The sequence below is a fragment of the Cyprinus carpio genome, chromosome B10, assembly GCF_018340385.1.
Source record: "Cyprinus carpio isolate SPL01 chromosome B10, ASM1834038v1, whole genome shotgun sequence".
NCBI lineage: Eukaryota > Metazoa > Chordata > Actinopteri > Cypriniformes > Cyprinidae > Cyprinus > Cyprinus carpio.
In genome coordinates, this window is record NC_056606.1 from 16,116,101 (window position 1) to 16,138,924 (window position 22,824).

General features: G+C 40.3%; 1 protein-coding gene across 4 annotated transcripts in view; it reads left to right on the plus strand.

Annotated features, from left to right (window-relative positions):
• Nucleotides 1-22,824, plus strand: part of LOC109088186 (ryanodine receptor 1-like) — a 39,191-nt gene that overhangs the window by 3,421 nt on the left and 12,946 nt on the right. For 3 of the 4 annotated variants that reach the window (XM_042732842.1, XM_042732839.1, XM_042732840.1), the window contains exons 2-71: nucleotides 120-239; nucleotides 335-436; nucleotides 597-617; nucleotides 884-958; nucleotides 1,043-1,121; nucleotides 1,213-1,325; nucleotides 1,416-1,711; nucleotides 1,820-1,894; nucleotides 1,990-2,146; nucleotides 2,250-2,414; nucleotides 2,600-2,721; nucleotides 2,938-3,130; nucleotides 3,259-3,394; nucleotides 3,502-3,597; nucleotides 3,838-3,956; nucleotides 4,045-4,178; nucleotides 4,267-4,508; nucleotides 4,587-4,779; nucleotides 5,817-6,033; nucleotides 6,116-6,220; nucleotides 6,374-6,477; nucleotides 6,556-6,639; nucleotides 6,813-6,972; nucleotides 7,282-7,429; nucleotides 7,551-7,756; nucleotides 7,898-8,072; nucleotides 8,153-8,361; nucleotides 8,803-9,161; nucleotides 9,241-9,370; nucleotides 9,497-9,657; nucleotides 9,804-9,966; nucleotides 10,191-10,277; nucleotides 10,386-10,612; nucleotides 10,761-11,205; nucleotides 11,305-11,907; nucleotides 11,990-12,190; nucleotides 12,329-12,440; nucleotides 13,366-13,506; nucleotides 13,593-13,866; nucleotides 14,007-14,121; nucleotides 14,222-14,354; nucleotides 14,536-14,630; nucleotides 14,718-14,853; nucleotides 15,118-15,304; nucleotides 15,446-15,557; nucleotides 15,642-15,762; nucleotides 15,845-16,014; nucleotides 16,192-16,412; nucleotides 16,542-16,632; nucleotides 16,721-16,861; nucleotides 16,998-17,161; nucleotides 17,263-17,341; nucleotides 17,533-17,622; nucleotides 18,030-18,170; nucleotides 18,337-18,414; nucleotides 18,507-18,582; nucleotides 18,709-18,832; nucleotides 18,916-19,031; nucleotides 19,130-19,197; nucleotides 19,301-19,422; nucleotides 19,598-19,647; nucleotides 19,828-19,888; nucleotides 19,997-20,123; nucleotides 20,240-20,351; nucleotides 20,449-20,530; nucleotides 20,620-20,750; nucleotides 21,184-21,501; nucleotides 21,588-21,828; nucleotides 21,914-22,001; nucleotides 22,142-22,234. In XM_042732842.1, the coding sequence (XP_042588776.1) occupies nucleotides 120-239; nucleotides 335-436; nucleotides 597-617; nucleotides 884-958; nucleotides 1,043-1,121; nucleotides 1,213-1,325; nucleotides 1,416-1,711; nucleotides 1,820-1,894; nucleotides 1,990-2,146; nucleotides 2,250-2,414; nucleotides 2,600-2,721; nucleotides 2,938-3,130; nucleotides 3,259-3,394; nucleotides 3,502-3,597; nucleotides 3,838-3,956; nucleotides 4,045-4,178; nucleotides 4,267-4,508; nucleotides 4,587-4,779; nucleotides 5,817-6,033; nucleotides 6,116-6,220; nucleotides 6,374-6,477; nucleotides 6,556-6,639; nucleotides 6,813-6,972; nucleotides 7,282-7,429; nucleotides 7,551-7,756; nucleotides 7,898-8,072; nucleotides 8,153-8,361; nucleotides 8,803-9,161; nucleotides 9,241-9,370; nucleotides 9,497-9,657; nucleotides 9,804-9,966; nucleotides 10,191-10,277; nucleotides 10,386-10,612; nucleotides 10,761-11,205; nucleotides 11,305-11,907; nucleotides 11,990-12,190; nucleotides 12,329-12,440; nucleotides 13,366-13,506; nucleotides 13,593-13,866; nucleotides 14,007-14,121; nucleotides 14,222-14,354; nucleotides 14,536-14,630; nucleotides 14,718-14,853; nucleotides 15,118-15,304; nucleotides 15,446-15,557; nucleotides 15,642-15,762; nucleotides 15,845-16,014; nucleotides 16,192-16,412; nucleotides 16,542-16,632; nucleotides 16,721-16,861; nucleotides 16,998-17,161; nucleotides 17,263-17,341; nucleotides 17,533-17,622; nucleotides 18,030-18,170; nucleotides 18,337-18,414; nucleotides 18,507-18,582; nucleotides 18,709-18,832; nucleotides 18,916-19,031; nucleotides 19,130-19,197; nucleotides 19,301-19,422; nucleotides 19,598-19,647; nucleotides 19,828-19,888; nucleotides 19,997-20,123; nucleotides 20,240-20,351; nucleotides 20,449-20,530; nucleotides 20,620-20,750; nucleotides 21,184-21,501; nucleotides 21,588-21,828; nucleotides 21,914-22,001; nucleotides 22,142-22,234 (10,632 nt within the window). The remainder of the gene's footprint in view (nucleotides 1-119; nucleotides 240-334; nucleotides 437-596; nucleotides 618-883; nucleotides 959-1,042; nucleotides 1,122-1,212; nucleotides 1,326-1,415; nucleotides 1,712-1,819; nucleotides 1,895-1,989; nucleotides 2,147-2,249; nucleotides 2,415-2,599; nucleotides 2,722-2,937; nucleotides 3,131-3,258; nucleotides 3,395-3,501; nucleotides 3,598-3,837; nucleotides 3,957-4,044; nucleotides 4,179-4,266; nucleotides 4,509-4,586; nucleotides 4,780-5,816; nucleotides 6,034-6,115; nucleotides 6,221-6,373; nucleotides 6,478-6,555; nucleotides 6,640-6,812; nucleotides 6,973-7,281; nucleotides 7,430-7,550; nucleotides 7,757-7,897; nucleotides 8,073-8,152; nucleotides 8,362-8,802; nucleotides 9,162-9,240; nucleotides 9,371-9,496; nucleotides 9,658-9,803; nucleotides 9,967-10,190; nucleotides 10,278-10,385; nucleotides 10,613-10,760; nucleotides 11,206-11,304; nucleotides 11,908-11,989; nucleotides 12,191-12,328; nucleotides 12,441-13,365; nucleotides 13,507-13,592; nucleotides 13,867-14,006; nucleotides 14,122-14,221; nucleotides 14,355-14,535; nucleotides 14,631-14,717; nucleotides 14,854-15,117; nucleotides 15,305-15,445; nucleotides 15,558-15,641; nucleotides 15,763-15,844; nucleotides 16,015-16,191; nucleotides 16,413-16,541; nucleotides 16,633-16,720; nucleotides 16,862-16,997; nucleotides 17,162-17,262; nucleotides 17,342-17,532; nucleotides 17,623-18,029; nucleotides 18,171-18,336; nucleotides 18,415-18,506; nucleotides 18,583-18,708; nucleotides 18,833-18,915; nucleotides 19,032-19,129; nucleotides 19,198-19,300; nucleotides 19,423-19,597; nucleotides 19,648-19,827; nucleotides 19,889-19,996; nucleotides 20,124-20,239; nucleotides 20,352-20,448; nucleotides 20,531-20,619; nucleotides 20,751-21,183; nucleotides 21,502-21,587; nucleotides 21,829-21,913; nucleotides 22,002-22,141; nucleotides 22,235-22,824) is intronic. The other variant, XM_042732841.1, reaches the window with a different exon arrangement.

Consider the following 22,824-nt stretch of genomic DNA (forward strand, 5'->3'; position numbering starts at 1 on the left):
GTTGAAAGTTCTATTTTGTTAGCTTTTTTTGCCCTTTAAATATTCTAAAACATTTAGGCTTATTTAAAACTTGATTTATAATCCTAAGAATGATGTCTTGACATCCATTTTCTTTGTAGGATGACCAGGTGGTTCTACAGTGCACTGCTACTATCCTAAAGGAGCAGATCAAACTCTGTCTGTCCTGTGAGGGTTTTGGGAATCGCCTGTGTTTTCTGGAAACTACATCCAATGCCCAGGTTTGCTTTTCATTGATGTCATTCTGAATTTATGAAATATTGTCTAAGGTTTTGGATTACCAGTTTCCTTTACACTTCTTTTTTCGCCATTCTAGAATGTTCCTCCTGATCTGGCGATATGCTGCTTTATTCTGGAGCAGTCCTTATCTGTGCGGGCCCTTCAGGAGATGCTGGCTAACACAACTGAGCTAAATGAGGTCGGTTCAGAGCACATACATCAGGTCTTAGTCACCTAAAAAAAGTTGATTTATGTTTGAAAGCGCATGAGGGTTCTTAATAAAAGTGTACATATTTATAACCTGAAAATGTTTTCACGTTGAGTCCTCCTCCTCTTTTCTTCTCTTTTGCCTGTATTAGGCAGTTGATTTGGATAAATGGGTACGTTTCTCTTTGTGCCTCGAAATGTTCTTTGAATTTTGCTTATTCTTATAACTGTGTTTCTAATATAGCTGCCTAGTCATTGTGATGCTAAACACTGTCAGAGTGTCCTTGTCTTTACTCACCTTAATGTTGTATTAATCTTTTGTGTATTAGTGTGTCAAAAAACTTGTCATGTTGAAGTTTGAAATGTAATGTCAGAGAGGCATATAGATGTTTATGCATCTCTTGAATTGTGTATAGTCATGTTTTTCCACCTTCTTCCATCTTCACAAGGAGGAGGCCACCGCACGTTGTTGTATGGCCACGCCATCCTGCTCAGACACACTCACTCTGGCATGGTGGGTCAAATCTCAATACACATATACATCACTAGATCATCACTACAGTGAAAGAGTCAAACAACCTTTCTTTGCATGATGCAGTACCTCAGCTGTTTGACGACATCAAGGTCACTCACAGACAAGCTGGCCTTTGACGTGGGCTTGCGGGAGGAGTCGACAGGTGTCTGATTTCTAGTGGATCATTATCACAAATGTACTTGTAAATATACAAAAGGGAACTCTGACTAAAAGAGGTCTATATCTTCATCCAGGTGAGGCATGTTGGTGGACCATTCACCCTGCATCCAAGCAGAGGTCAGAGGGTGAGAAGGTCAGGGTGGGCGACGATCTCATCTTGGTTAGCGTGTCTTCTGAAAGATATCTGGTAATGCTCGTCTTTATTGTATGTAGTCAGCACAGTTTGTTTTAGATGGAGCCTACAGTTTTCACCCTGAAAAATTTGTCCCATCAACAGCACCTTTCCTATGCCAGCGGAGACCTCATGGTGGATGCTTCTTTTATGCAAACTCTTTGGAACATGAATCCAGTCTGTTCTGGCTGTGAGCTGGCAGAGGGTAGGCAACTAATATTGATATGCATTGTGGAGATCACCGATTTCTTTGTATTTACAACAAATGTAATGCATTATTTTGTGATTATTTTCCTTTGTTCAGGGTATCTGACTGGAGGGCATGTTCTGCGTCTTTTCCATGGGCACATGGATGAATGTTTAACAATTCCTGCTGCTGACCAGGGAGATGACCAGAGAGGGTGAGATATAAAGCCATATGCTAATGTAATGTAAACAAGTTAATTTTTTTTTTTTTGCAGTGAAAACGCACCACAGTCAATCTTTTCTTGTTTTGCATGATTTTTCAGAAATGCACACTATGAAGGTGGAGCTGTGTGCAGCCACGCCAGATCTCTGTGGAGGCTGGAGCCTCTTCGCATTGGGTTGGTGCTATTTGTATACTGTACATCAAGAGCCTTAACAAGAAGAAAATATATTTTTCTTTCTTTCTTTGAGCTGATGTTTAACCTGTACACAGGTGGAGTGGTAGCCACATGAAGTGGGGTCAGTCCTTCAGAGTGCGTCACATCACCACAGGCAGGTATCTGTGTCTGGATGAAGAGAAAGGACTCCTGCTTGTGGATGCGGAAAAAGCGAATACAAAGAACTCTGCTTTCTGCTTTCGTGCTTCAAAGGTTTGTATACTGCTTTCAGCTTTATACCTTACTCTCTGGGAGGTTGCCCTTTTGAAAATGTTTTCTAACAATCTTTGACGTCAAACATCATGTGACTGAGTAGGAGAAGACGGAGGTGGCTCAGAAACGTGATGTGGAGGGAATGGGGATCCCAGAGATCAAGTATGGAGAGTCCATGTGCTTTGTGCAGCATGTCTCTACCAGCCTATGGCTTACATATGCCTCAGTGGATGCCAAATCTGCTCGGCTAGGGCCACTGAAAAGGAAGGTACAAATATTAATCACATTATAACCATTTTACTGTATCAAATAAATGCATTCTTGGTGATCATAAGAGACTTTGTCCAAAAAAGAAATCTTACTGACTCCAGACATTTGAACAGCAATGTAAATTCACTGTAGTCAAGCCTAAGACTGCACATTTCAAAAATTTCACCAGTTTCTTTTTCTTAGGCTATACTTCATCTGGAGGGTCACATGGATGATGCATTGACTGTGGCGCGTTCTCAAACAGCAGAATCCCAGGCTGCTAGAATGATCTATAGCACAACAGGACTCTTCACTCAGTTCATTAAGTAAGAAATCTTATCTTAAACCAGGTTATAGTGGTTTAGGCTGGTCTTCTAGGATGAAAGAAAAAAGTACCCAAAAACCATAAAAACAGACCAGCTTATCCAGACTTGGAGACCAGATAGATCAGCTTGTGCTTTAAAAGTGCTTTTTCTTTTATCAAGGGTAAATATTAGGTAAAGATAAATAATATTTATTTGTTAATTTGTGTTGTCTGACAGGGGTCTGGACTCTCTGAGAGGGAAGAGTAAATCTCCAGGCCCATCGTCCCCGTCTCTGCCTCTAGATGCCGTGGTTCTGTCCTTGCAGGATCTCATCTTCTATTTCCGCCCTCCAGAGGAGGAGCTGGAACATGAGGAGAAGCAGACCAAACTGCGCTCCTTAAGGAACCGACAGAATCTATTCCAAGAGGAGGTTAGACATGCTGGCAAATATATACTATAAATAATTTCATTTATACTAAATCATGTCTTTGCATTCACTGCATATAACATTTACAAAAACATATACACATAGTTACCAAGGTCTGCTTTGTTGCATAGGGCATGATCAGTCTCGTATTGGACTGTGTTGATCGGCTGAATGTCTACAACACTTCAGCCCACTTCTCAGAATTTGCCGGGGAGGAAGCAGCTGAGTACTGGAAAGAGATAGTCAACTTATTTTATGAGCTGTTGGGTATGGCTGTGTTTACTAATGATTGTAACATGTAATGCATGCTTAGCCACATTGTTTTCAGTGTTTATGGAAAAGTGTAAAGCCCTTAACATATTTTTCTCTTATAGCATCTCTTATCAGAGGAAACAGGGCAAACTGTGCTTTGTTTTGTGATAATCTTGACTGGTTGGTCAGCAAACTGGACCGTTTGGAGGCATCCTCAGGTAGGAAGCAATAATTTATGTAAAAATAGAGGTCGCTGAGATTTATTTAAAAGCTTGATTCCATGATACATATTTATTTAGGATTCTTTGATAAATAGAAATTTCAACTGCATTTATTTGATATAGAATGTCTGTACTCTCACACTGGATCAATTTAATGTGTCCTTGCTGATTGAAAAGATTTTTTTCTTAAAAATGTCTTTTAAACGGTAGTGTAAATGTGCATATTTTAACTGCCAGGCATTCTGGAGGTGCTGTATTGTATCCTTATTGAAAGCCCTGAGGTGCTTAACATCATCCAGGAGAACCACATCAAATCTATCATTGCACTTTTGGACAAACATGGACGCAATCACAAGGTTGATATCTTTTTTTGTAAATCAAGATTGAAACTTTTCTGGACTGCACCTTCAGTCGTATCTGTTCTGTTGTTACTTTTCATTGTAGGTTCTAGATGTCCTCTGCTCTTTATGCGTGTGTAATGGTGTTGCTGTGAGGTCTAATCAGAATCTGATCACTGAGAATCTGCTTCCAGGACGTGATCTCCTCCTGCAGACCAACATCATCAATTATGTCACCAGGTCTGACTACAAACCAAATAATGCATCATAAAAGAGATATGTAGATTAGTTTGTTTGGCATCTGGAGCTCATGTTTGATGTTTTGCAGTATGAGACCCAACATTTTTCTGGGCACATGTGAAGGCTCTACACAATATAAGAAGTGGTACTACGAGTTAATTGTAGACCATGTGGAGTCATTCTTGACTGCTCAGGCATGTCACCTTCGTGTTGGCTGGGCTTTGACCGAGGGTTACAGCCCTTACCCTGGAGGAGGAGAGGGATGGGGAAGCAATGGAGTTGGAGATGATCTTTACTCATATGGCTTTGATGGGCTACATCTGTGGACAGGTGAGGATTACCTTCCTTCATCTGTTCCAGCACACTGATATCCCACTGCGGTCATCTATAACATTATGCTCTTGTCAGGTCGTGTACTACGTCAGGTGTCCTCATCAAATCCACACATTCTCGCGGCTGGAGATGTGGTGAGCTGCTGTTTGGATTTGTGCGTCCCCAGCATCTCCTTCCGGATCAATGGACATCCCGTTCAAGGCATGTTTGAGAACTTCAACCTGGACGGTCTCTTTTTCCCTGCGGTCAGCTTCTCAGCTGGGATCAAGTAAGAGCCAAGCTTTTAATTTCAACATGTTAATGTTAAAGGGATACTATACCCCAAAATGAAAATTTTGTCATTAATCACTTACCCCCATGTCGTTCCAAACCCGTAAAAGCTCCGTTCGTCTTTGGAACATAATTTAAGATATTTTGGCTGAAGACCTGGAGGCCTGTGACTGTCCCATAGACTGCCAAGTAAATAACAGTGTCAAGGTCCATAAAAGGTATGAAAGTCGTCGTCAGAATACTACATCTGCCATCAGACGTGCAATCTGTGTTATATTTATTGGTGGGAACACTATTTGTAAGTGAAGAAAACAAAAATAACCACTTTATTCAACAATTCCTTTGTCAGCGTACTCCTCTTTGTCTCTCCATATAACCGTATGCTGTATGCTCTTCTGTGTCATCCACGCCACAAGGATGATTTGAAAGAAAACAGCGCGTGGAGCGGATGATACAGAAGAGCATACGCAGCATACGGTGATATGGAGAGACAAAGAGGAGACTGTTGCCAAAGGAACTGTTGAGTGGTTAAGTGGTTATTTTTGTTTTCTTCACTTACAGATAGTGTTCCCACCAATTAATATAACACAGATTGCACGTCTGATGGCAGATGGAGTATTCTAAAGACGACTTTCATTCCTTTTATGGACCTTGACACTGTTATTTACTTGGCAGTCTATGGGACAGTCACAGGCCTCCCGGTTTTCATCCAAAATATCTTAAATTGTGAACGGAGCTTTTCCGGATTTGGAACAATATGGGGTAAATGATTAATGATGACAAAATTTTCATTTTGGGGTGGAGTATCCCTTTAAACTTAAATCTCAAGTTCTGTTCCTGGAGGGCCGCTATCCAGAAGAGTTTAGCTCTAGCCCTTATTAAACACAATTGAACCAGCTAATCAGAATCAATAGAAACTTCCAGTGAGGTGTGATGGTTCTAAACTTTGCAGGAAAGTGGACCTCCGAGGGCAGAATTGGACCTGACCTAACAGGACAAATTCAAAAATGCATTCCAATTTTTTTGCCATCACAGAGTTCGGTTTCTCCTTGGTGGACGGCATGGAGACTTTAAATTCCTTCCTCCTCCTGGTTATGCCCCATGCTATGAGGCAGTTCTGCCCAAAGATAGACTGCATATTGAGCCCATTAAAGAGTACAAGCATGACTTTGATGGGATCCGGAACCTTTTGGGACCGACCCGGTCTCTTTCTCACACTGCCTTCACTCCCTGCCCGGTGGACACTGTGCAGGTATGATTTCATAAAATGTAGCTAAAGGAATATATTAATAAAGTGACCGCTACTGATTTTGCAATCTAAATTATTTCTGCAGATTGTGCTTCCTCCTCATCTAGAGCGGATTAGAGAGAAACTGGCTGAGAACAGCCATGAACTGTGGGCCATCACTCGAATTGAGCAGGGCTGGACCTATGGACTGGTCAGTCTATGACTACATAATATAAATATATCATTAAAATACTATGTGCACAATAAACATATTTAATATATAAATAATGTGTCTTTTTGTTGATTTTTCTCTGTATGAAGTCAAGTACTCAATACTGTCACTCTGCTGTCCACACTCTTTCAGTTTCGTGATGACAACAAAAAGCTGCATCCTTGTCTAGTGGATTTCCAGAGCCTCCCAGACCCTGAGAAGAACTACAATTTGGCAATGTCCGGAGAGACACTGAAGTGAGTGAAATACTGAGATTTGACATGTTTGTTTCTGTCTGGTTAATTAATCCCTGTTTCTCTGTGTTGTCTCTATAGGACTCTTCTGGCTTTAGGATGTCACGTTGGAATGGGTGACGAAAAAGCAGAGGAGAACTTGAAGAAAATCAAACTTCCTAAAACGTCAGTACTGTAGAATATTCTGATAACCACTAATCATGAATATGATTTTCTTCAAAAATATTAAATAGTATGGCATTAAACATAAAAAACAGTACTAAATGTAACAGTACTAAACAGTACTAAACGTAATAAAAAAAAGTCTAAACTTAAATTAGTTTCTGTTTAATTCTTAGATATATGCAAAGTAATGGATACAAACCTGCTCCTCTGGACCTCAACCATGTGAAACTGACACCGAATCAGAACACACTTGTGGAAAGACTGGCTGAAAATGGACACAATGTCTGGGCTCGAGACCGTGTTCGTCAAGGCTGGACTTACAGCATTATTCAGGTAGGGCTGCACACTTTTTTCAGGAACAACAAAATATAACAACAACAGCAATTGACAAAAATAAGGAAATTCACAAATGCATCCAGAGCATGGCTTATCCTTTACAAGTCATTTTGACACATTTTTAGTTCTTAAGATTTTTTCTTCATATTTTTGTACTTCAGAACTCGTATTCAACAATTTTCTGACAGAAATACTCTTTCCTAAAATCTTTTGAAAATGTTAAGATATACAATAATAATAATTATAACATCTAGAATTTTTTATGAGGTTAGCATTTTAATTCCTGATCTTTCTGATTTGTTTTAGGATATTGTGAACAAGCGCAACCCCCGTCTTGTGCCGTACAATCTACTGGATGAAAAGACGAAAAAGACTAATCGTGACAGTGTATGCGCTGCTGTACGGACTCTGATTGGCTATGGCTACAATATTGAGCCACCTGATCAGGAGAGCAGTGAGTCTGTCCATCTAGTCATTTACCAAATCAACCTCTTCAAAGGGAACTTAACATCATACAATGAATTTTGTATTTCTAAACTTTTACTCATTGAAGCCTCTATGACACTTTATTTTAGGTGGCCATGGGGCTGGCAGTGGCCGGAGTGATAAGATCCGTGTGTTCAGGGCAGAGAAGTCCTACGCTGTAACCCAGGGAAAATGGTACTTTGAGTTTGAGGCGGTAACAGTGGGAGAGATGAGAGTTGGGTGGGCAAGACCAAGCGTCCATGCAGACAGAGAGTTGGGATCAGATGACCTGGCCTATGTCTTCAATGGGTTCAAGGTACTTAAATGTTAATTTTTTTTAACATTCTTAGAGGCTTCTTTGTTCTTTGACCAATTTAATGTAAGTAAAATATAAATATCTTTAAAAATGAAACTGAACAGTACTGTATAATATAATATATCTGATTTTTAACCCTAGGCTCAGCGTTGGCACATAGGGAATGAGCCGTTTGGCCGGCAATGGCAGTCTGGTGACGTGGTGGGCTGCATGATTGACCTGACGGAGCAGAACATCATGTTTACTCTGAATGGAGAAATGCTTATCAGTGACTCTGGATCTGAGATGGCCTTCAAAGACATTGAGATCGGAGAAGGTGAGAGTCATGAAGAGGAATAAGATTGAGACATTAGTTGCTGTGACATTTAATAATATGTCCGTTGTTCTCCTGAGCAGGCTTCATCCCTGTGTGCAGTCTGGGACTGTCTCAGGTTGGCCGTATCAACCTTGGGCAGAATGTGAGCAGCCTGCGTTACTTCACAATCTGTGGCCTGCAGGAAGGTTTTGAGCCTTTTGCCATCAACATGAAGAGAGATATTACCATGTGGTTCAGCAAGAGCTTGCCCCAGTTTGTGCCTGTGCCAACTGACCACCCTCATATTGAGGTAAAAACACACTGAAAATGTCTTATTAATTCATGTGAATCTCAGCTGCAGGTCTTTCACTTTCTCAATCAAGTGATGTTAAGTTGAACTAAAACTAGTAAAAATCATCTTCATTCATTAAATCAAAGCTGAAATAAAATAAAATATGAATATTAGATGAAAAGCTTTAATGAAAATAAATTATTTATTAATATTATGTTTAAATAAATTAAAATATTAATATTTGTTGTGAAGATTGTTGCAAATAACTGAAATAAATAATAAATTAGATACATAAAAAAAAAAAAAAAAAAAAAAAAATAAATAAAATATGAATATTAGATGAAAAGCTTTAATGAAAATCAAAAATGTTGTGAAAAAAGTATTAATTAACACTATAATAGTCTAGAAAATCTAAAAGAACACTGTCTCAGACCCTTTTCTTCTTTAATTGCTCCAAAAGTGTCCCGTGTGGATGGAACAGTGGATAGCGCCCCTTGTCTGAAACTGAACCATAGGACATTTGGGTCTCAGAATGCCAACACAGACCTTCTGTTCTTTAGACTCAGCATGCCAATCGAATTCCATGAAACCTTTAAAGTGCCAGTGGGAGCTTCACCCCTCACCCGAACCCTCACTATCCCTGAGGATGAGGCCCTTGAGGTGGACCCTGAATCTGAATTTGAGCTCCTGAAGAAGTCAGCCACTCGTAAGGAGCAAGATGAGAAAGAAAAAGAGCCATCTGTCCCTAAAGAGCTTCCTGGCAACAAAGAAGGCGAGAATGAGAAAGACACCACCACAGAGAAGAGCAAAAAGAAAGGGTGAGAGAATAAAAAGTCAATGAGAGATTTGTAATCCTCTCTTTTGTTTATGAAATAACAAAGTATCCATGATTTCCAGGTTTTTTTCCAAGGCGAAGAAGGCAGCGTTTATTGCCCCACCACCAGTGGTTCCAACAGTGCCTCGTCTGATGGAGGACGTTGTCCCAGATGATCGAGACGATGCTGATATTATCTCTAACACAACGACTGTATGAATTAATTTTTATAATCTTTTCCTTACTAAATATCTTTGCATCACTTGCAGAATTTCATCTAATGCTTTGATCCTTGACAATGTTGTCATGTATAATAAAAGCTTCTTTTCATTCCACCAGTATTATTATTCAGTCCGGGTGTTTGCCGGACAGGAGCCCAGTGGAGTATGGGTAGGGTGGGTCACTCCTGACTACCACCAGTATGACCCACATTTTGATCTGGGTAAAGTCAGAAACGTAACTGTTACGGTTGGGGACGATAAAGGCAACATTCATGACAGGTAAGACCATTCATGCTGCTACGTACTTTAGTACATTTTCCATCAGAATAGGCATACATGAGTAATGACCCAGGCTTAACTTAGACCATTTCATATCACTTTACATTTCTCAGAACAATACAGTGTCTTTCCTCTGCTTTCCTCAGTGTAAAACGCAGCAATTGCTACATGGTTTGGGGAGGAGAGTTTAGCAGCTCACAGCAAACACGCATCAGCCAGGAGGATTTTGTGATTGGCTGCTTGGTGGACCTGGACACAGGACTGATGACCTTTACAGCCAATGGGAAAGAGATCAATGCCTTCTACCAGGTGAGAGAAAGTGGTCAGAGTGAAGTAGTTTAAATTACATGACTACATGTTTGCAACAGTGTTCCCAGTACTGTATAATATAATATATTTAATTTTTTTTTTATAATAATATTAATTTACTAACATGTTTTTATTTATTCATCTCTTTTATTTTACAAATACTTAAAAACACCATAATTTTATGTCCATTTAATGTGACATTAAGCTCTTTCTCTGTGTTTCAGGTGGAACCCAATACTAAGCTCTTCCCTGCTGTCTTTTGTTTGCCATCTAGCCATAACATGTTACAGGTGGAACTCGGCAAACTAAAGGTCGCTATCTCATGCTAAAGATGTCATTTTGTTGTACAGACATTATACAGTAATTTTTCATGTAAATTGTTCTTTATTCTTATTCTACTTTTTCTTTTTTTTATCCAGAACATTATGCCCATCTCTGCAGCCATGTTCCGTAGCGACCATAAGAACCCGGTCCCTCAGTGTCCTCCCAGGTTGGATGTCCAGATGTTGACACCTGTCATATGGAGCCGGATGCCCAATCACTTTTTGGCTCCTGAAACTGGCCGTGTGAGTGAGAGGCAGGGCTGGAAAGTGCAATGCATGGAACCTCTTATTATGATGGCGCTGCACATTCCAGAAGAAAACAGGTATTACATTAGTATGGAAATAGTACCTGGTTATTTCATTAGAAATAAGAAAAAAAATTACTTGATCCTTTAAAATAAAAGAATTCAGTGTGTATGTAACTAAATGTAACTTTCAAAACTGAAAAGGATCCTTTCCTCTCTTCTCCAGGTGCATTGACATCCTGGAACTGTCGGAGTGCACCGACCTAATGAAGTTCCATTACCACACACTGAAACTGTACGGCTCGGTGTGCGCTCTGGGCAACAACCGTGTCGCTCACGCCCTCTGCAGCCACGTTGACGAATCACAGCTCTTTTACGCCATTGAAAACACCTTCCTTCCCGGCCCCATCCGCAGCGGCTACTACGACTTGCTCATCTCCATGCACCTCGAGTCTGCCAAGCGCAACCGTCTCATGACTAATAAAGAGTTCATTGTGCCCATGACTGATGACACACGTAGCATCACCCTTTATTCAGATGCTGAGAAGGCCCATGCGCTTCCTGGTGTTGGGCTCACCACCTGTCTACGCCCCAAACTACACTTTGCCCCAACTGGATTTGTGGGTACTAATGCAGACCTTTACACCCTCAGTCCCATTTTACCACTGCAGGTAGGTGGAGGAAATTAAATTTGTCTTGTTGTAAAGACTGCCACAAAATTAGCATCTTAATTTCTCTTTGCTGCCTCTTTTTGTCTTTCTGTACTGTAGATGCTTAAAGACCATGCTCTCAGCATGCTTACAGAAGCTGTGCAGGACGGTGGTCAGGCCATGCGAGATCCCGTAGGTGGCAGCGTTGAGTTCCACTTTGTGCCCATTCTGAAGCTCATCAGCACCTTGCTAATAATGGGCGTGTTTGATGACAGCGACGTCAAGCACATCCTGAAGCTAATCGAACCATCCGTCTTCAGTGATGGTGAGAACCCAGCTGAAGAACTGGAGGCTGCCAAAACTGGAGATGCCGAGCAACAGCTGGTCTGCAACGAGGAAGGAATGGAGGTAAAAGAGGAAGAGGAGGAAGTAGAGGGTGAAAATGAGAGAGAGCTGCTGGATGAAGGAATGGGAGAGGAAGAGGAAGAAGAGCTTGAAGAAGAGGAGGAGGATGAGCTCGAACCTGAGGAGGAGGAATATGAAAAGCATGCTGGAAAAGAAGGGAAGGAGGATGAACATGCTGCAGAAAAAATGGATAGAGAGAAAACAACAGATGAAGAAGTTGAGAAAGAAATTGGTGCAGCAGAGGCAGAAGCAAAGGATGTGGAGGATGTGGGAGAGGGACTGCTGCACATGAAGCTTCCTGAGTCTGTTAAACTTCAGGTGAAGTACTATTGATTGAAGACTTTCAAATATATTAGTATTTCTCTAACTTTTTGACTTTTTTTGTCTTTCTCATCCTTAGATGTGTACGCTCCTGCAATATTTCTGCGACTGTGAGCTACGTCACAGAGTGGAAGCCATCATTGCTTTCTCAGACAGGTTTGTCAACCAGGTGCAGACCAATCAGAGACAGCGATATAACGAGCTCATGCAGGCCTTCACGATGAGTGCCGCAGAAACCGCCCGCAAAACCCGTGAATTCCGCTCCCCTCCACAGGAACAGGTACTGTTCAGCTGCTCTGGAGAGACAATGCAGCTTTGGTTTATATATAAAGCTTTTTTAGCTTTATATATATCAAGGCTGCTTTTTCTCGCCAGGGTAAAAAAAGAGCTAAAATTTACCCTTACACTGTTTATTTAGGTGAACATGTTGATGAGCTTTAAGAACTCTCCAGAGGAGGAAGTTTGCCCCGTTCCTGAGGAAGTCCGGAATGACCTGCTGACATTTCACCAAGACCTTTTGGCTCACTGTGGTCAGTTTAACCACACAGACTAAACCCTTTTCAAAGAACATATACTGTCACTGTTTCATATAAGGATTAAAGGGGTCATATTATGCTCTTTTACAAAGTCTTGATTTTGTTTTGTGGGTGTACTAGAACATGCTCTCATGCTTAGTGGTTCGAAAAACGCATTATTTTTCACATAATTTACATTATTACAATAGTTTTCTCCCCAGTCTGGCACAAACGGCTCGATTAGTTCTGGGTTTGATGAAGGCCTGCCTTCCGAAAAACTAAATGTGTTGTGACTGGTTAGCTGCATTCACACTTTATGTACATACAAACAAAAATTAATGAGAAACAGAGCCTACTTTTCTCCATTGCGTATGTTTACCTATGGCTGCGAGGAGAACGATCACATGAGCTTTGCCGTCTTCTTTCCTATTGGCTGTCGCACCCGAAAGTCGCTCTTCATTTGCATAAAGTTTAAGGATTCTGAACTTTGTTGCATCGCTTGTCTGAAGTGGCTCAACATATGAGTACAGCTGAAAGCGCAGACTTTCAAACTTTAGGCTACTTCCTTTGATAATAATCTTCATCCAGTGTCAGCATTCATAAGTTATGACCGATAACACTGTCTTTAAACCCGTTTAAACTAGAGATGTGGTGGATATCTCATAACTCCCTCACACAAGCGCTTGTCAGCGCTGCCGTCTATTGATGTTGCGGTCTCCGGTAGATTGTTATTATTGCATCTATTCCTTTTCTTTTTCGGCTGGCCTGGGCCAGTGTTGCCACCTTGTGGACAAACTAATTAGTGCAAAATCAATTCAAGGCGTATGTGCGACCTGCATACTCTTCCTCGGGCCAGATGAAGATGATTGGCAGGCAGTATTCGGGCCGGCAATTGAATAGACCTGATGTAGGTAGTCACATGTATTCTCCTCTGTTAAAGGGGTTCATATTGAAGAGGAAGAGCAGGAAGAGGAGTTGGACTCCTCTCTGCGTGGGCGCCTCCTGAGACTAGTGGAGAAAGTTAAGAGCTTACGAAAGAAGCCAGAGGCTGAGCCTGAACCTGAAGAAGATAAAAAACCCAGTAAAAGTCTTTTACTTCATATTAGACATATAAAAGTCCCTTTTTTCCATAAGATAGTTACATGAATCTTTGGTCTTGTGTCACAGGTACTCTGCAGGAGCTGATTTCCCACACCATGATCCACTGGGCTCAGGAGTCTTTCATTCAGAACCCTGAACTGGTGCGGCTCATGTTCAGTCTGCTACACCGACAGTACGACGCCCTGGGTGAGCTGATCCGAGCATTGCCCAAAGCCTACACTATCAATGCAGTGTCTGTGCAAGACACAATGGAGCTACTGGAGTGTCTGGGACAGATCCGCTCCCTGCTCATCGTACAGATGGGGCCTGAAGAGGAGAGGCTGATGATCCAAAGTATTGGGTGAGGGCCTGATCACACCCTTAAAAAGTTCCTCAACTTCAATAAGTAACAATAGCAACTGCAAAATATATCATCTTCTTATACTGTCAGGAATTTACACCACGCTGGAGTTGCAACCATGCACTTACTTTCTCTTCCAGAAATATTATGAGCAACAGGGTATTCTACCAGCACCCCAACCTGATGAGAGCTCTGGGGATGCATGAGACGGTCATGGAGGTTATGGTGAACGTACTCGGAGGTGGAGATTCCAAGGTACGCAGTTTTTATTAAAAGACACATTTTTATGCGATGTTCAAACATTTGATTGGTTTGAAAGATTTTTTTTAATTTAATTTGCATTTTCTCTGAGCAGGAGATCAGATTCCCTCGAATGGTGACCAACTGCTGTCGTTTCCTGTGTTATTTCTGCCGTATCAGCAGACAAAATCAGCGTTCAATGTTTGATCACCTTGGCTACCTCCTGCAGAACAGTGGCATTGGACTGGGTAAAGTCTGATTTTAGAGAAACTCACCTTTTTAAGCTGTCTCTCCTTTTCATCTCCAAAATGTGTTTTTATGTTTAGCCTAGTTAAAATTGACGTAAATCTAATTTAAATTTCACTTTATTCAGCTATAAATGTTTATTATTTATTGTCACATCAGTCAACCAGTAAACACTTTTTTTAGGAATGCGTGGCTCCACTCCTCTTGATGTTGCTGCTGCATCCTGTATCGATAATAACGAACTTGCCCTGGCCCTCCAAGAACAAGACCTGGAGATGGTGTGTCAACCTAAAGTACAAACGGAAAACTTTATGACCAGTTTTTGTGGCTGCCAGAAAACTATTTTTGTTTCTCTCTTTATGCAGGTGGTGAAGTACTTGGCAGGTTGTGGTCTGCAGAGCTGCCCCATGCTCTTATCAAAAGGTTACCCAGATATTGGGTGGAATCCCTGCGGAGGCGAGAAGTATCTGGATTTCCTCCGCTTTGCTGTATTTGTTAATGGTTTGTATTTATAATGTGATGATGGTTGTAACTGGAAAATAAAGAGTGTAGTTGCATACATTAGATACTGTATACTCTTGGTTTGTTTGTTAGTGTAAGAATCTTAATATGACTACATAATAATAATAATAATAATTTATGGTACAGCTTAGTTGGACCAAAACAGATCCCATCTAATCTCCCTAAATTCTATTCAGTTCAATTCAATTCCATTCAGTTAAACTGAATTGTTTTTCAACATTATGTGTAATGTTCTCATTTTAGGAGAGAGCGTGGAGGAGAACGCTAACGTGGTGGTCCGACTGCTAATCAGGAGGCCTGAGTGTTTTGGTCCCGCGCTGAGAGGAGAAGGGGGCAACGGTCTGCTTGCTGCCATTGAAGAGGCCATTAAGATCTCAGAAGATCCTGCAAGAGATGGACCCACTGTTAAAAAAGACAGACGCTTCCCCATGTGCGTGCAAATTACCTTATCCAGACATCTTATCCTTAATTTTATCCTGACAAAGTCACCCAGTGTGATGCTTTATTACTGTTTGGTTTCACAGTAGTATGTAGAGAGGTTTTTGAGTGTTTCTTGTTTATGTTGTGTCAGGTTTGGAGGTGAAGAGCAGCATGAGGAGAACAGAGTGCATCTGGGAAATGCCATCATGTCCTTTTACTCAGCTCTCATTGATTTGCTGGGTCGCTGTGCACCTGAGATGCATGTAAGTGCGTTTGTATGCTAATGTTTGAGTGATACTAAATGAAATCTGATTTACTGAACATCTCACACTTCCTGTCTTGCATAGTTGATCCAAGCTGGTAAAGGCGAGGCTTTGAGAATCAGGGCCATTCTTAGGTCTCTGGTGCCTATTGAGGATCTGGTTGGTGTGATCAGCTTGCCATTCCAGATACCTGCTATTGGAAAAGGTAATTATCAGTTAAGAGATTGTAGATAGATGCATGTAATCATACCATTCTCACACTTCCTGTTTTGCCCATTACATTTCAGATAACAGCATTATTGAGCCAAAGATGTCTGCCAGTTTTGTGCCTGATCATAAAGCACCAATGGTTCTGTTCCTGGACAGAGTTTATGGCATCGACAACCAGGACTTCCTGTTGCATGTACTGGAAGTGGGCTTCCTGCCTGACATGAGAGCAGCAGCTTCCTTAGACACAGTAAGATACCTACTGTATCTTTCTTCAATAGCAAAATGTGCTTGCATTCAAATAATGTGAGACATATTGAGCTGTGGTGTTCACATGGGGAATGTGGGTTCAAGTTTAGCTTGCAACATTCTCTTTACATAACTGTCTGTAGTACTGTCACAATGACAAACCTGTTCTTTCTTTTAAGCTGCTTTCAGCACTACAGAAATGGCCCTGGCGCTGAACCGTTACCTGTGCTCCGCTGTGCTTCCTCTTATCACTAAATGTGCTCCTTTATTTGCCGGCACGGACCACCGTGCCATCATGATCGACTCCATGCTCCACACCATCTACAGGCTGTCCCGAGGACGCTCTCTAACCAAAGCTCAGAGGGATGTTATTGAGGAATGCCTCATGTCTTTGTGCAGGTGAGTGTTATGCACAGAAGCAAACAGCAATAAAACAACAAATGTGCATTTAAAACATGTTTAGCCTTAGTGGATAACATTATTTGCATAATTTTGATGGGGATTTATTATGTAATGTTTGCTTTACAGGTACCTGCGTCCATCCATGCTCCAGCACCTCCTCAGGCGGCTGGTGTTTGATGTGCCGATTCTGAACGAGTATGCTAAAATGCCCCTTAAGGTATGACATTATTTCATCACACATTCAGTATGTAGTATTCATTTAAACTGGTTTCTTCAGTTATCTCACCTGTGTGATTATTTTGCAGCTGCTTACTAATCATTACGAGCGTTGTTGGAAGTACTATTGTTTGCCCAATGGCTGGGCTAACTTTGGCGTATCATCAGAGGAGGAGCTTCATCTGACCCGTAAACTCTTCTGGGGAATTTTTGAATCTCTAGCCCACAAGGTGGGAATACGCCCTCTTTTGTGTAATAAATACAAAAGATGCTGTTACTGAGCTGTTTGAGAGTGTTATTCTGTCCCAATATGTAGTGAAAAGACAGAGTAACATTGTAGCTTTTATGATTTGTGTCTACCAACAGAAATTTGATGCAGAGCTATTTAAAATTGCCATGCCATGTATATGTGCGATTGCTGGAGCGATTCCTCCTGATTATGTGGATGCCAGTTACTCCTCCAAAACAGAGAAAAAGGCCTCCGTCGATGCTGAGGGCAACTTTGATCCCAAACCTGTGGATACGACCAAGTATTTTTAATTATTAAATTATTCTGTTAAGCGTGATAAATAAAATGAATAAAAAGTAAAATATTTGATTACTTTGCCGTTTTAACGTTCTCTTCTTATAGCACTATCATTCCAGAGAAGCTGGATGGTTTCATCAACAGATATGCAGAATACACACATGATAAATGGGCATTTGAAAAGGTATTTATTTTATTGTTTGTTCATTTTTTTAATTTTTTTTATAACACATTGCTAATGGGTCTGTAGGTTGCAAGGGTGCTGCTAAATAGTTGGTAGTATGTTATGAGTGGTTCCTAGGTGATTAGTTTCTGATTTATTCGTTTATTTATTTATTTGTGTAAGAGTCTTACCAGTGCCTTATAATCCATCAGATTCAAAACAACTGGACTTTTGGTGAGGTGATGGATGAAAATGCCAAGACTCATCCCATGCTCAGGCCTTACAAAACGTTCTCTGAAAAGGTAACAGACATCATACGTATAATATTAGATTTTCACTCTATTTGTCACTATGGTGAACTTAGAAACAAGTGTGCAGTAAATCCAAGTGCAGAATAAACAAATTTAACAACCATAAACCAAAAACATATATTAGAAACAGAACAAAAACATAAAACGAAACAAGAACCAATGCTGATAACACCAATTAAACACTAAATAAGACAACTTATACCTAAATCAATGAATAAATCAATAAAGACACTACAAACAGACAGCTAGGGAAGGCTACATAGCCAAAATTTCAACATAAAAGTCCAAAGCAAGACACAGAACAGGGAATATTTGACACTCTCAGACTTCACAGTGCTCTTTTTGTTTATTGCAAGAGCCTTATTTCATATATTTTAAATCAATAATGTTTGCATTAGGATAAAGAAATCTACCGCTGGCCCATTAAAGAGTCCATCAAGGCCATGATTGCATGGGAGTGGACGCTGGACAAAGCCAGAGATGGAGATGACGAGAAAACAGAAAAGAAGACAGCTCGCAAGATCTCACAGACTGCACAGGTAAGGACAGAGAGTGGAAAAATATCTTGAGAAACTAACCAAATACTAGCTGCATACTGCTGATTCCAAGTTATGTTTTGTGATTTTTGTTTCTCATGTTAAATGAGAATTACATATATTAATAATACTCTAAATATAAGATATTATAATTCATTTATTTTCATAGGCGACTTATGACCCCAGTCATGGCTACAGCCCTCAGCCCATTGATATCTCAGGCATGACACTTTCCAGAGAGCTACAGGTACACAGTGCTAATGCACAGTCCCATTTAGTTCAATATCAACATTTAATACAATCGAAAGCATCATAGCTAACCACACACTACTGGTCTAGTCCATGGCAGAGCAGCTTGCAGAAAACTACCACAACACCTGGGGGCGCAAAAAGAAAATGGAATTACAAACAAAAGGTTTGCATTTCACCAATGTCTCATCAGTAAACATTTTAAAAATTGTTTTCCTGCAGTATTATTATTATAATTTGTATTTTAGTTGCAGCTCTTTTTAGTTTGTCCACATCTCTCTTTTTGAATTAGGGGGCGGCACACACCCTTTGCTTGTGCCTTATGACACACTGACGGCTAAAGAAAAGGCTCGAGATAGAGAGAAGGCATATGAGCTGCTCAGGTTTCTCCAGCTGAATGGATATGCTGTGACAAGGTACAGGAGCCACTGAAACCCATATATACTCCAAAATATTGTAATTGCTATAATTCTGATTGTCTAAAAAAATCTCTGTCCAGAGGGCTCAAAGATATGGAAAGTGACATTTCCTCTATTGAGAAGCGTTTTGCATATGGCTTCCTACAGAAGCTGCTAAAGTGGATGGATATTGCCCAGGAATTCATAGCCCATCTTGGTACAACTTCCTTTATCTTTTATCCCTGTTCTTTATCCTTAATTCATGAATTTATGGAAAAACTGAAATAAAATTTCCTGTAACATTTGTGTTTACAGAGGCTGTTGTGAGCAGCGGCCGTGTGGAAAAGTCGCCACATGAACAAGAGATAAAGTTCTTTGCCAAGGTCAGGCTCTCGTGGTGTATACGCCTGATGCTGAATGTCTTTCAGCATCTAAACTTTAGAACAGGACTGTGAATAATTTGTGATATTTTTATGTCATCCTCAGATTCTTTTGCCTTTAATAAATCAATATTTTAAAAATCACTGCCTCTACTTCCTTTCCACACCTGCCAAAATCCTGGGCAGTGGCGGACATGCCTCCAACAAGGAAAAAGAGATGATTGCAAGGTAACAACACACTTACAGACACTTTACCAGATGTTTATGGCAAATACAAGGCCAAATCTTCTTTCTTCATGTATTTTGTTACTTTTATTTCACCCTGTTCTTCTCGCTGCCTTCTTTTCCTTTTTTCTCTCATTTATTCATCATGTTTCTTTGGTTTCCTTTTATTTGGTGTCAGCATCTTCTGTAAGATGTCTGCCCTGGTGCGACACAGAGTGTTTCTCTTTGGTAAGATATCTACTCTGCTGTCTTCCATCACTTTTCCTTTCTGTTTTCTTACTGCTTTGCTTTCTTTTTGTGTTGCTCTCCATCAACTAAATAAATAGAGCATCTAATTTACTTTACCTATGGGTCTAAAAAAGCTGAATTTCTGTTCTTGATGTAATACCATCTATTTGGGATGCACAGGTACGGATGCACCTGCTATTGTCAACTGCCTTCATATCCTTGCACGGTCACTTGATGCCAGGTAAGTCACTGAAATGATTTTCCAGTCAAAATGGAGAAAGTTTGTGAAGTAGTTAAATGTTGCATCTTCTTTTTTCTTTTCTTTTTTTCATTTCTCTGACGTTAACAGAACTGTAATGAAATCTGGACCTGAGATCGTGAAAGCAGGACTGCGTTTGTTCTTTGAGAGTGCAGCTGATGACATTGAAAAGATGGTGGAGAACCTCAAACTCGGCAAATTGTCCAAAGGCAATCAGGTACAATTGAGTAATGCTTACTATATATGACAAAGTTCATTTGCTGCATTGTTTTTTCATTGCACGATTATTATTATTATTATTATTATTATTATTATTATTATTTTATCTCTCAGCCGGTTAAAGGTGTATCCCAGAATATTAACTACACCACAACAGCTCTGCTCCCTGTCCTCACTTCACTGTTTGACCACATCGCTCAACACCAATTTGGAGATGATGTTATCTGTAAGGAATTTTTTGAAAACTGAAATGCATAAATACAGTATGTTTTTAATAGATTTAAAAAGTAGTTAAATTAACCTGTCTCTTTTGTTTCTGTTAGTGGACGATTTGCAGATGTCCTGTTACCGAATCATGTGTAGTATCTACTCTTCTGGAACTGTAAAAACACCTCATGCAGAGAGGTTTGTTAAGAGTGTATTTGTGTGTATAAGTCTATATGTGATGTGACTGTGGTTGAGGTTTCTATAGCTTTGCTCTATATTTACATTAGGCATAGACCAGCCCTTGGAGAATGTCTTGCTCATCTCGCTGCAGCCATGCCTGTGGCCTACCTGGAGCCCCATCTTAATGAATACAATGCGTTTTCAGTGTACACTACCAAGACACCCAGAGAAAGAGCAAGTAAGTCCTCTCTTTTACACTACCGATGATAAAATACAACTTGGAATGTTACAGAAGATTTTTCAAATAAATGCTATTCTTATTAACTCTATTCATCAAAGAGTTCTGGGAAAAGAAATTCAGTTTCCACAAAAATATTAGACAGCACAACATTTTTCAATATTGATAATAGAAAATGTTTCTTGAGCACCAAATTCTGACACTTAAGACTGGAGTAATGGCTGCTGAAAATTCAGCTTTTACATCACAGGAAGAAAATACATTTTAAATTGTAATAATATTTCACAATATTAGTGTTTTTACTGCCTTGATGAAAACGAGAGACTGCTCGAAAACATTTACAAATCTTATGACACCAAACTTTTGAATGGTAATATACAGTATATCCATTTCTGTATTTGTTTCTGACTTTTATTCTTCCTTTAATCGACAGTTCTGGGCCTTCCGAACCACGTCCATGAGCTGTGTGACATTCCTGAGCTAGACATATTATTGAAAGAGATTGGGGACCTGGCTGAATCGGGGGCTCGCTACACTGAAATGCCTCATGTGATCGAGGTCACCCTACCCATGCTGTGTAACTATCTGCCCCGCTGGTGGGAGAGAGGACTGGAGATCTTTCCTGAATTGGAGGGTAAGTTGTGTACGGACGTCACCTCCGATCAACTCAACCAGCTCCTGGGAAGTATCATGAAAATTGTGGTCAACAACTTGGGAATCGACGAAGCTTCCTGGATGAAGAGACTTGCAGGTATGAGGAGTTATGGTTCTCAAGTCTGTGTTTGTATTTTAGGTTCAGTACCTGATCTTCAACATAATATCTTTGTCTCGACCCAGTGTTCTCCCAGCCTATTGTGAGCCGAGCCAAAGCAGAGATGCTCAAATCCCATTTCATTCCCACCATGGAGAAGCTGAAGAAGCGTACAGCTAAAGTAGTGGCTGAGGAGGAGCACCTGCGTATGGAGGGGAAGTCTGAGGGGGATGAGGAGGAAGGAACTATTAGAGATGAATTTGCAGTTCTCTGTAGAGACCTATATGCGCTGTACCCTCTTCTCATCCGCTATGTGGATAACAACAGGTATTTTGTGGTTGTTGTGTAGGGTTTTTTTTAATGGATAAATTTTTTACCTCTCTTGACATTTTAAATGTTGCATGGGTTTTAGAGCAAGATGGCTGATGTGCCGGGACCCAGATGCTGAGGAGCTGTTCCGCATGGTGGGAGAGGTCTTCATCTTCTGGTCCAAATCTCATGTAAGACACAAATGTCTTACTCATCACAACTCACAGTATCTGCAGACATGATAAATACTTTAATTGAAGCCACAGTATGTGACATTCAAACACAACAATCTACAATTCTGTGTACCTCACTGATCTTCTTCTCTCTGCAGAATTTCAAGCGAGAGGAGCAAAACTTTGTGGTGATGAATGAAATTAACAATATGTCCTTTCTCACTGCTGACAGTAAGAGCAAGATGAGCAAGGTGAGGCCCTTTGAGATGTGCAATCAATGAGACATAGACTTTCATACTTGACTAACGATTTACTTTAATATTTGATTATCATGTGGTCAGAGTATTTTTTTATTGAATGAATTCATACAACTATATTAGTTTATAAGCTTATCTTCATACGTCCATCACAACATCTGCTGCTTTGTTATAGTGCTTGTAGAGCAGCACTCCTTATTAATAGGCCCCAGTAAACAAAAATATTTTGTAATCAGTAGAAACTGTTACAGTGTTTTCTAAAGCAATAAGCGCTTGCATTCAGTCAATAAAAATCGAATGTCTTAATTTGACCGTTCCGTTAATAGGCTCCAGCGTTGTGGCCACATTACCAATTCGGGAGTGCATTATTTCTCTAATAATTTCAATGGCCTGGTGTCACAACCAGACCTCAAGATATTGTTCAGATGATTTATTTCATGATAAACCTTTCGTTGCAAATTCCAAAACGTCATTTTGTTATTTTGTTTGAGGATTGGGAAATTGATTTGCATTATTATGCTGTTGTTAGTTAGAGATTTTGCGTGTGTGAATATGTGCGTTTATCAGATAAACCTTACACTTTT